This window comes from Cherax quadricarinatus, chromosome 48 (genome assembly GCF_038502225.1).
Source record: "Cherax quadricarinatus isolate ZL_2023a chromosome 48, ASM3850222v1, whole genome shotgun sequence".
Lineage (NCBI taxonomy): Eukaryota > Metazoa > Arthropoda > Malacostraca > Decapoda > Parastacidae > Cherax > Cherax quadricarinatus.
Genome location: NC_091339.1, coordinates 17967472 through 17979728, shown reverse-complemented (window position 1 = coordinate 17979728; position 12257 = coordinate 17967472). Strand labels below are relative to the sequence as shown.

The following is a 12257-nucleotide window of genomic DNA, read 5'->3' as shown; positions in this document are numbered from 1 at the left end:
TGAAGAGAAGTTGCAGAGATTGGTGGATGAATTTGGTAGGGTGTGCAAAAGAAGAAAATTAAAGGTGAATACAGGAAAGAGTAAGGTTATGAGGATAACAAAAAGATTAGGTGATGAAAGATTGAATATCAGATTGGAGGGAGAGAGTATGGAGGAGGTGAACGTATTCAGATATTTGGGAGTGGACGTGTCAGCGGATGGGTCTATGAAAGATGAGGTGAATCATAGAATTGATGAGGGAAAAAGAGTGAGTGGTGCACTTAGGAGTCTGTGGAGACAAAGAACTTTGTCCTTGGAGGCAAAGAGGGGAATGTATGAGAGTATAGTTTTACCAACGCTCTTATATGGGTGTGAAGCGTGGGTGATGAATGTTGCAGCGAGGAGAAGGCTGGAGGCAGTGGAGATGTCATGTCTGAGGGCAATGTGTGGTGTGAATATAATGCAGAGAATTCGTAGTTTGGAAGTTAGGAGGAGGTGCGGGATTACCAAAACTGTTGTCCAGAGGGCTGAGGAAGGGTTGTTGAGGTGGTTCGGACATGTAGAGAGAATGGAGCGAAACAGAATGACTTCAAGAGTGTATCAGTCTGTAGTGGAAGGAAGGCGGGGTAGGGGTCGGCCTAGGAAGGGTTGGAGGGAGGGGGTAAAGGAGGTTTTGTGTGCGAGGGGCTTGGACTTCCAGCAGGCATGCGTGAGCGTGTTTGATAGGAGTGAATGGAGACAAATGGTTTTTAATACTTGACGTGCTGTTGGAGTGTGAGCAAAGTAACATTTATGAAGGGATTCAGGGAAACCGGCAGGCCGGACTTGAGTCCTGGAGATGGGAAGTACAGTGCCTGCACTCTGAAGGAGGGGTGTTAATGTTGCAGTTTAAAAACTGTAGTGTAAAGCACCCTTCTGGCAAGACAGTGATGGAGTGAATGATGGTGAAAGTTTTTCTTTTTCGGGCCACCCTGCCTTGGTGGGAATCGGCCGGTGTGATAATAAAAAAAAAAAATAATATATATATATATATATATATATATATATATATATTTAAATATATTTATGTATATATATATATATATATATATATATATATATATATATATATATATATATATATATATATTATATATATATATATATATATATATATATATATATATATATATATATATATATATATATATATATATCTATATATATATATATATATATATATATATTATATATATATATATAATATACTTAAATTCTGTTTATATAGAAGTGGTGAATGTGACAAATATATTTTAAATACGCAACCGAATAACTTGAAAAAAACTGACAAGCAAACACATAGTTATGTGAAGGAATGTGCTGGCGAAAATGACGAGTGCCTAGTGGAAAGTTGTGTGATCCATCAAACTATTACCACCAGCAACACTTCATGCTGGAGTATAAACAGCGACCATCTCCTGATACGTAAAAGTCCAGCAGGTAACGGGTAACAGATGCAGGTAGACTGTTTTAAAAGCATAATTAAGAAGCTACTGTGTACTATGAAATAAAGTTTTGGATTGCGAGAGGTTAAGATCGTGGAGACGCCTGCGTTATGTCCTCTGTCCACTTTGGAACACTGAGCATGAGGGCTCATTCTCCACGCTTACAACAGCCCGTCCTTCGCACTGTGTTAACGTAGGCGACACCCATCTATCTATCCGTCCGTCCATCCGTCCATCCGTCCATCCGCTGTGTCATCACGCACCGCTATGGAGCTGGAGTTTGACTTTCTGTACATCCACCGTGACAAGGAGAACCGCAGCCTCCAGGTCATCAAGGAGGAGGTGTGGGAGGAAGAGGGTAAGAACCACCAACTTTCAACTTCCAGCAAAACCTTTTTCCTGCTTTCCTTCAGTCTATTATTATTAATATAATCACAACTAAGAGCTAAACCCACAAGGATCATACAGCGCTGTCCTTCAGTCTAAAAATGGCTTCAGGAATAGACTGATTGTCCTCGCTGAGATTTACGAAGAGTAAGGAACAAACACAATTAAACCTTTGTATACGTGTTCATTTATTACCCAGACATTTTCAAAATCCAAACATTTCGAAATACAAAAGTCCATCATCGGAAGCGAAACAATTAAAAACAATCGCCAGGCGGATATATAGACCAGCTCTCCTGCCTTTTTATTGTTCATGATTGTTTTTAGCGCTGATGATGGACATGAGTGGGATATAATACTGACAAGACGAAAATTAGACACGTGCTCAACATCAGGTTGAGCACGTGTCATAGTATATAGCACGTATATAGTTCTACTGGGAGACAGTAGAACTATATACAAAACCTGAGGTAATCAGTCCCTCAGTCTTGAAGTTGGTGAAGACCACCGTAGTCTTGAAGAGTCTACACACTCTTCAATAACAACAACAACAATAATAATAATAATAATAATAATAATAATAATAATAATAATAATAATAATAATAATAGTAATAATAATAATAATAATAATAATAATAATAATAATAATAATAATAATAATAATAATAATAAAATTATTATCATTATCATCATCATCATCATCATCATCATCCTGTAAGAGTGAGGGTGGCCTGCTTTTCCACCTCTGTCAAGTAGAACATCACACTGCTTCACACACAAGTAATTTTATCTCTAAAAGAAAATTAAGAAAATATTTAATTCCACCACACGTCCTCTATTTTTTTTCCGTCTCGTAGACTTTCTCCTGCACCGACGGACTACCAGTAACCTGACTGATTGGAAACCCTTGGAGGTTGATACTGGCGGACGGAGGATCGAGCCTCCACAACCCTGCGCTGAGACTTTTACACTCGACTTCTCCACCCTTACAAGTGGATTATCTCACTTTCTTAAGCACTGCTCCCGTTCTCACACAACTATTTTTATCCTGGAGTAAAGATACCCAAGTGTTGCACAAGTGGCTAATTAACGTTCTACTGAAGAGTTCTTCCAGATATTGTCCGGCTCTGTCTCCTCCCTTCCCTAGATTTACCTCAAAAACATTCCTCCTGCTCCGGAACTTCCTAAAATCCTTTTGTTTCTCTCTTTCGTTCTTTCCCCAGACTTCCACAGGCACTGTGAGTCTCCCACCAGGTCTTTCTAAAACACTTCCCTTTTTTTTGCCCCAGAACTTTATATGATAGCTTTCTTCTTCTTTAGGACATACCCACACAACTTTATTCTCTCTCCTTCACATGCCTGCCTCCCCAGAGCTTCTCCAAACACCTTCTCCCACTGATCGTGTTGCCCCCCCCTCCACACACACACATACACACACACACACACACACACACACTAAAAACTTCACTGACAGGTTATCGATAGATTTTACACACTCTTAATAACTCTGAGAATTCCACTGTCTTCCCCAGACACGTTCCATGACTCAGGCACCAGCGGTCATGAGCCAGACAGTCTGGAAGCTATCCAGACGGTAGTCAACGACGGCGACATGGTCGAGAGTCGCCCCTCGCCTCCCGACGACGATGCAGACGAAGGAGGAGGCATTGAAGGAGGAGGGAGAGGGGTCAAACCGGAAGATGCGGCCATCCTTTTGCACCTGGAGAGGTGCAGCCACCGCCAGACGCGCCGCACTTTGCATGACTGGAAGGAGAAGTATGAAGCGCTACAGCAGCAGCTGTCGCAGAAGGCGATTAAACTGGACGAAGTCGGCGTCAGGTAGGTAGTGATGTTTTGTTATACACTATCAGCTGGACTGTCAAAACTGCTTAAAATCACTCCAGATGAACTGTTTTTTTTGTGCTACTTAAGAATATGCACTTAAAAACATAAACAGGGAAGGTTTTAGCATGTTCGTCAGGAAAATGTCTAGTGGTGATAAAAATACTAATTGCAATGAAGACGTTGTTATTACGCCTCCTGTGTACAAGAAACTGTCCAGTAGACGGTCGTAACCCTGAGAGGCATGCGAATGTGGAAAACAATACAGAAGTATGCAGAAGAAACCTTCAGACAACGTTTCTCTTGAGAGAAACGTTGAAGCTATTCTTACGGTGAAACGCTGTCTACCTAAGAGCTTGTTATGCATAACTCTTGCCCACAGAAAAAAAAAAAATCTGGGGCGGATGTGTGAGAGATGAAGACCCGGTGTGGACTGAGGCATCCTCTGGCCTACCCCACCAACCTCTCCTTATCCAATACAAAAACACAAAAGATTACCATATACAGTAATACCTTACGTTATTATTTATATTTTTTGCGTTATCCTTATTATCAACATAATGACGAAGTTTAAAACTCCCTTTGACTGCCACTATTATTAGATGTAGATCACTGAAGAACTAACAGCCACGCTACCGTAGCTGAAATAATTCACCAGTTACAAATTCTATATAAAAACTAGACGCTTGCAACTCTATAAGAGTCTGTAACAGACCGAATCATTGTCTAATTTCCATCCCCAATTTGTGGGCGAGTATAGAACACCAATTACTACCCCATGTTCTTGCGTTTAATGCCTCTGGTCAACACGAGGGTCTTTAAGATCTTCAACTCTGACATGTTGGTCTTGCTTCCTCAGGACCGTGGGCAGTGACCTGGAGAGTCTGCACATCGAACAGGAGACAATTCTCAACTCCCTCGAGTCACTTAATTCCATCGCGTCCTCAGATCGACTCGTTGACGAACTCAAGGTAAACACACACTCAACGTGGATGGAAAAAGAAGAAGAAAAAAAGAAGTATAGGAAGAGGAAGAGGAAGAGGCGACCGTTTGATGATGGTCGAAAGTTTTCTTACAACATGAAGTGGGATGTCTCTTATTGCCTCACTATATGAAATGGGATGTGTCTTACTGTCTTACTACATGACGTAGGATGTTTCTTACTGTCTTACTACATGAAGTGGGATGTGTCTTACTGTCTTACTACATGACGTAGGATGTTTCTTACTGTCTTACTACATGAAGTGGGATGTGTCTTACTGTCTTACTACATGACGTAGGATGTTTCTTACTGTCTTACTACATGAAGTGGGATGTGTCTTACTGTCTTACTACATGACGTAGGATGTTTCTTACTGTCTTACTACATGAAGTGGGATGTGTCTTACTGTCTTACTACATGACGTAGGATGTTTCTTACTGTCTTACTACATGAAGTGGGATGTGTCTTACTGTCTTACTACATGACGTAGGATGTTTCTTACTGTCTTACTACATGAAGTGGGATGTGTCTTACTGTCTTACTACATGACGTGGGATGTTTCTTACTGTCTTACTACATGAAGTGGGATGTGTCTTACTGTCTTACTACATGACGTGGGATGTTTCTTACTGTCTTACTACATGAAGTGGGATGTGTCTTACTGTCTTACTACATGACGTAGGATGTTTCTGTCTTACTACATGAAGTGGGATGTGTCTTACTGTCTTACTACATGACGTGGGATGTTTCTTACTGTCTTACTACATGAAGTGGGATGTCACTTACTGTCTTACTATCTGAAGTGGGATGTGTCTTACTGTCTTACTATATGAAGTGGGATCTGTCTTACTGTCTTACCACATGAAGTGGGATGTGTCTTACTGCCTTAACACATGAAGTGGGATGTATCTTACTACATGAAGTGGGATGTCTCTTACTGTCTTACTACATGAAGTGGGATGTCTCTTACTGTCTTACTATATGAAGTGGGATGTGTCTTACTGTCTTACTACATGAAGTGGGATGTCTCTTACTGTCTTACTATATGAAGTGGGATGCCTCTTACTGTTTTACTATATGAAGTAGGATGTGTCTTACTGTCTTACTACATGAAGTGGGATGTCTCTTACTGTCTTACTATATGAAGTGGGATGTCTCTTACTGTCTTACTATATGAAGTGGGATGTCTCTTACTGTCTTACTATATGAAGTGGGATGTGTCTTACTGTCTTACTACATGAAGTGGGATGTCTCTTATTGTCTTACTATATGAAGTGGGATGTCTCTTACTATCTTACTATATGAAGTGGGATGTCTCTTGCTGTCTTACTATATGAAGTGGGATGTGTCTGTCTTACTACATGAAGTGGGATGTCTCTTGCTGTCTTACTATATGAAGTGGGATGTGTCTGTCTTACTACATGAAGTGGGATGTCTCTTACTGTCTTACTATATGAAGTGGGATGTCACTTACCGTCTTACTATATGAAGTGGGATGTGTCTGTCTTACTACATGAAGTGGGATGTCTCTTACTCTCTTACTATATGAAGTGGGATGTGTCTTACTGTCTTACTACATGAAGTGGGATGTGTCTTACTACATGAAGTGGGATGTCTCTTACTGTTTTACTATATGAAGTGGGATGTCTCTTACTGTCTTACTATATGAAGTGGGATGTCACTTACCGTCTTACTATATGAAGTGGGATGTCTCTTACTGTCTTACTATATGAAGTGGGATGTGTCTTACTGTCTTACTACATGAAGTGGGATGTGTCTTACTGTCTTACTACATGAAGTGGGATGTCTCTTACTGTTTTACTATATGAAGTGGGATGTCTCTTACTGTCTTACTATATGAAGTGGGATGTCACTTACCGTCTTACTATATGAAGTGGGATGTGTCTGTCTTACTACATGAAGTGGGATGTCTCTTACTGTCTTACTATATGAAGTGGGATGTCTCTTACTGTCTTACTACATGAAGTGGGATGTGTCTTACTGTCTTACTACATGAAGTGGGATGTCTCTTACTGCCTTACTATATGAAGTGGGATGTGTCTTACGGTCTTACTATATGAAGTGGGATGTCTCTTACTGTCTTACTATATGAAGTGGGATGTCACTTACCGTCTTACTATATGAAGTGGGATGTGTCTGTCTTACTACATGAAGTGGGATGTCTCTTACTGTCTTACTATATGAAGTGGGATGTCTCTTACTGTCTTACTATATGAAGTGGGATGTCTCTTACTGTCTTACTACATGAAGTGGGATGTCTCTTACTGTCTTACTATATGAAGTGGGATGTCACTTACCGTCTTACTATATGAAGTGGGATGTCTATTACTGTCATACTATATGAAGTGGGATGTCTCTTACTGTCTTACTATATGAAGTGGGATGTCACTTACCGTCTTACTATATGAAGTGGGATGTCTCTTACTGTCTTACTATATGAAGTGGGATGTCTCTTACTGTCTTACTATATGAAGTGGGATGTGTCTTACTGTCTTACTATATGAAGTGGGATGTCTCTTACTGTCTTACTATATGAAGTGGGATGTGTCTTACTGTCTTACTATATGAAGTGGGATGTCTCTTACTGTCTTACTATATGAAGTGGGATGTCACTTACCGTCTTACTATATGAAGTGGGATGTCTCTTACTGTCTTACTATATGAAGTGGGATGTCTCTTACTGTCTTACTATATGAAGTGGGATGTGTCTTACTGTCTTACTATATGAAGTGGGATGTCTCTTACTGTCTTACTATATGAAGTGGGATGTCTCTTACTGTCTTACTATATGAAGTGGGATGTGTCTTACTATATGAAGTGGGATGTCGCTTACTGTCTTACTATATGAAGTGGGATGTCTCTTACTGTCTTACTATATGAAGTGGGATGTCGCTTACTGTCTTACTATATGAAGTGGGATGACTCTTACTACAGTTTCCTAGCACTTATCTCTCAACCTGAAATTTTCTAGCTTCCTAGCATTCATCTATCAGCCTCAATATTTTCTACTAGCCTCAACATGCTAGTGTCCTAGCACAGCCTCAACATGCTAGTGTCCTAGCACAGCCTCAACATGCTAGTGTCCTAGCACAGCGTCAACATGCTAGTGTCCTAGCACAGCCTCAACATGCTAGTGTCCTAGCACAGCCTCAACATGCTAGTGTCCTAGCACAGCCTCAACATGCTAGTGTCCTAGCACAGCCTCAACATGCTAGTGTCCTAGCACAGCCTCAACATGCTAGTGTCCTAGCACAGCCTCAACATGCTAGTGTCCTAGCACAGCCTCAACATGCTAGTATCCTAGCACAGCCTCAACATGCTAGTTTCCTAGCAACACTGATCTCTGGGTATCTGCAAGTACTTGCAAAATAATTCTCCGTATACACGGAAAAAATGTATATTCTACATTATATACTTCAATGTATAGCAGGTCTACGATATGGTATACCTTCTATTATCTTAAATATAGTATACCTCCTGTTATCTTGGATGTGGTATAAATTCTGTTATTTTGGATATGCTATACCTCCTGTTATCTTAGATATGGTACACCTGTTATCTTCAATATGGTATACTTTCTGTTATCTTAAATATGGTATAACCGTTATCTTAGATATGATATACCTTCTGTTATCTTAAATATGGTATACCTCCTGTTATCTTAAATATGGTATAACTGTTATCTTAGATATGATATACCTTCTGTTATCTTAAATATGGTATACCTTCTGTTATCTTAAATATGGTATACCTCCTGTTATCTTAAATATGGTATAACCGTTATCTTAGATATGATATACCTTCTGTTATCTTAAATATGGTATACCTCCTGTTATCTTAAATATGGTATAACCGTTATCTTAGATATGATATACCTTCTGTTATCTTAAATATGGTATACCTCCTGTTATCTTAAATATGGTATAACCGTTATCTTAGATATGATATACCTTCTGTTATCTTAAATATGGTATACCTCCTATTATCTTAAATATGGTATACATCCTGTTAGATATGGTATACCTGGTGTTATCTTACTGTATCTTGGTATATGATTATCTTGGTTATTATGTCTTACATTTTTTAAATATCTCAAAGAAATGTGACAACAAATTTTTACATTTTCGTGAACAGCTGCGAGAAATGACCATCAGTCAGCTGCGCATGCGCGTACTGCAGTTAGAGAAGGATCGTCTGGACAAAGTCCCCTTCGACGCTGCTAAAGAGATTACTAGACTTAACAACAACCTGGTGAGTGCCCAGCCTGAGTCATGTTTTGTTATGTTGGGGTCATGCTGGGTTATGCCAGATCATGTTGGGTTATGCTGAGGGGTAAGTGCATAAATGGTTGAGTACCCACAGCATAATACGTGACCCATTCCACATCCAGGCTGTGTGTGTGTGTGTGTGTGTGTGTGTGTGTGTGTGTGTGTGTGTGTGTGTGTGTGTGTGTGTGTGTACTCACCTATTTGTGGTTGCAGGGGTCGAGTCTTAGCTCCTGGCCCTTAGCTCCTGGTGTGTGTGTGTGTGTGTGTGTGTGTGTGTGTGTGTGTGTGTACTCACCTATTTGTGGTTGCAGGGGTCGAGTCTTAGCTCCTGGCCCTTAGCTCCTGGTGTGTGTGTGTGTGTGTGTGTGTGTGTGTGTGTGTGTGTGTGTGTGTGTGTGTGTGTGTGTGTGTGTGTGTGTGTGTGTGTGTGTCACCTTAGCTTACAAGAGACACCTCGGTAATAGCAATAAGCGACTTAGGTTCATAATTGGGTCGTTACGGTGAGTAGAGACCTACACTGTTACTCTTGCTTAATTACCCTCCTCCCTAACCCTCATCACCACCTCCCTCACCCCCGTAACCACCTCCCCGTAACCACCAAGCTGAACTTATGGTGGAATACGACTGCCTCATATCATCAACTGAGGTAAGACACCCATCCTCTGTGATGGAGTATGACAGGGGAAACAGAGCCAATATTCGTCCCCACTAAGTCTCACTCAGGGTAGAGCTTTTACCAAATTATGCTAAAGCTCTATCCTAAGCGAAACGTCCCAGTAAAATCTTATTCTGAATTTTGTATACGAACTCCAGGTCTGTCAGCATCAAGCCTTTACGCCAGTTTCTCAAAGAAATACCTGTGGTGCGAACGACGCCCCCTCAACAAAACTGCCCATTAAGGTACTATTAAGCGGATAACATGTTACATAACTGCTTATCAAGCTACTACTAAGAATGGAAAAGGTGGGGGTTACATATTCTCTGTTTGGCTCCAATGAACTCTGCTATCTAAACATCGTCAAAAGTTGCTAGTTTATTGTTAGCCCTTGTCAAGAGAAAGGAGCCATTAGAGTCTTTTTCATATCTGCTTTTCCCAAGAACTCCCATGTACACCCACGTGCTCGAATATACACCCATACACTACCACATCCTCCTATGTACAATAATATAATCCTATATACTCCTAGTTCAATTCTTACAGTTGTCAGATGTGGCTTGATCTGCGATAATAGAATTGAGTATGGTGGCTGGAACAACTCACAAATAAACCACAATACCGTGGCTGGAACAATTCACAAAAAACCCACAATACCGTGGCTGGAACAATTCACAAAAAACCCACAATACCGTGGATGGAACAATTCACAAACGACTCACACTTAAGGGAGAAAATATTAGACAACTTTTTTTAGTCCCTCCTATGAGCAGATAATGGTCCAGAACTGACTGAAACGTCGTCTAAAGTCAGCTCTCTCAGTGAATCGTGAATTATCACAGCTCTAATTTCATGTCAAAAAAGCGGCAAGCATTTCCACGGCGTGTTTATTCTATCAGAGATAGTTTTTTTTTTTTTTAAGATATATCTACCGTGCATAGTGAGTCACTGGGAATGTGCATGTGTTGTCTCTTTTCAGACAGCAGTAAGACGAGGTACACATGAATTAGGAGAGAGAGAGAGAGAGAGAGAGAGAGAGAGAGAGAGAGAGAGAGAGAGAGAGAGAGAGAGAGAGAGAGAGAGAGAGAGAGATATTTACACAGTTCGCACTCTTGACTCGCTCACTTACACTTCCTCTCAGTACACGCCCTTTTCTTTCATTTACCGTTCAGCGATGTAAGACCCATTCGGGTTTAACGCCTTGTGATATTAAAATAATAATAATAATAATAATAATAATAATAATAGTAATAAAAGAGCATATAGAGTAAAACTATGACATATATATAAAAATTTAAAGTGATTTAAAAGCCTGGAGATCTCTCAAAATATATAACTGGTAAGTAATACTTCCGTCGCAGTCAGTTAAGTGTGCTATCGTTGCTTTCACTTTAAAAGGTGAGAGCTACGATAGCAGCCTCTATCAGGTGTGACGGTAGCCTTGCTTGTAGTAACCTGAACATGCCCCAGACCCACACTTGTTTGTGTACCTCGTGTCCTATTGGCGGACGGAGTATCGAGTCTCCACCACTGCTTGTGCTGAATTATATAAAGATTGAGATAGATAGATAGATAGATAGATAGATAGATAGAGAGAGAGAGAGAGAGAGAGAGAGAGAGAGAGAGAGAGAGAGAGAGAGAGAGAGATAGATAGATAGAGAGAGAGAGAGAGAGAGAGAGAGAGAGAGAGAGAGAGAGAGAGAGAGAGAAGATAGATAGGAGAGAGAGAGAGAGAGAGAGAGAGAGAGAGAGAGAGAGAGAGAGAGAGAGATAGAGAGAGAGAGAGAGAGAGAGAGAGAGAGAGAGAGAGAGAGAGAGAGAGAGAGAGAGAGAGAGAGAGAGAGAGAGAGAGATCAAGTGTGTATTTTCAAGAAGTAAAGAAACAATACTTATAAGTATCTCTTTTTAGTCTTTTAAATCAGTTATTGCGTCTCGCTTAAAAAATATTAACGCTCTTTACAGAACATTTCGCTCTGCGAAACGTTCATCTACATTTTAAAACGCCTGGAATATGGAAAGAAACTTCTCCATATTATCCCCAATAACCCCAGACCAGCTGGAATGCACTGTCTGCTGAAGAGCCAGAAATATTGGATCCCATTGTCACCTATCTCTTCAGAAATAGGCAATGACCTTCACGTAGCAGCGGACATTAACTCTTAAACTGTCCAAACGTAGATCTACGTTTTTTCAACATCTGAAAGTATGTAAAAAACGTAGATCTTCTTTTTTTTTTTTTTTACATTTGAAAACTTGTAAAAAAACTTTGATCTACGTTTTTTTTTGTTATATTTTAAAATATGTAAAAAAATATAGATCTACTTTTGTAACACTATGCATGTGAACATATATCTGTTTGGACAGTTTAAGGGTTAACTAAACACTTGGCCAAACTCTTAAGCACCATCAGCTGCTCACATCTCAAACCCTCTGGAGATCTCAACCGCATCTAAAGCGTCAACATAAAAAATAAGAAACTTTCCAGCCTGGACGTAACCTCCCTCTTCAAGGCTATGGATCTCCTGCACCAGAAAATGTATCTGCCCACCACTTCATGGAAATCACTGAATTCTTCGTCGGCTTCAGGTGCTTCTCCTTCAATAAGTCTTCAGATTACCTATGGATTCCCCATTAAGC

The 12257-nt window shown here is 40.2% G+C and overlaps 1 protein-coding gene across 5 annotated transcripts in view; it reads left to right on the top strand.

Moving 5' to 3' along the window:
• LOC138854073 (uncharacterized) overlaps positions 1 to 12257 on the top strand; it is a 188571-nt gene that overhangs the window by 155040 nt on the left and 21274 nt on the right. For 4 of the 5 annotated variants that reach the window (XM_070094924.1, XM_070094929.1, XM_070094927.1 and 1 more), the window contains 3 exons: positions 3385 to 3691; positions 4554 to 4665; positions 8832 to 8948. In XM_070094924.1, the coding sequence (XP_069951025.1) occupies positions 3385 to 3691; positions 4554 to 4665; positions 8832 to 8948 (536 nt within the window). Of the gene's footprint in view, positions 1 to 1315; positions 1822 to 3384; positions 3692 to 4553; positions 4666 to 8831; positions 8949 to 12257 lie in introns of those variants that run through there. The other variant, XM_070094926.1, reaches the window with a different exon arrangement.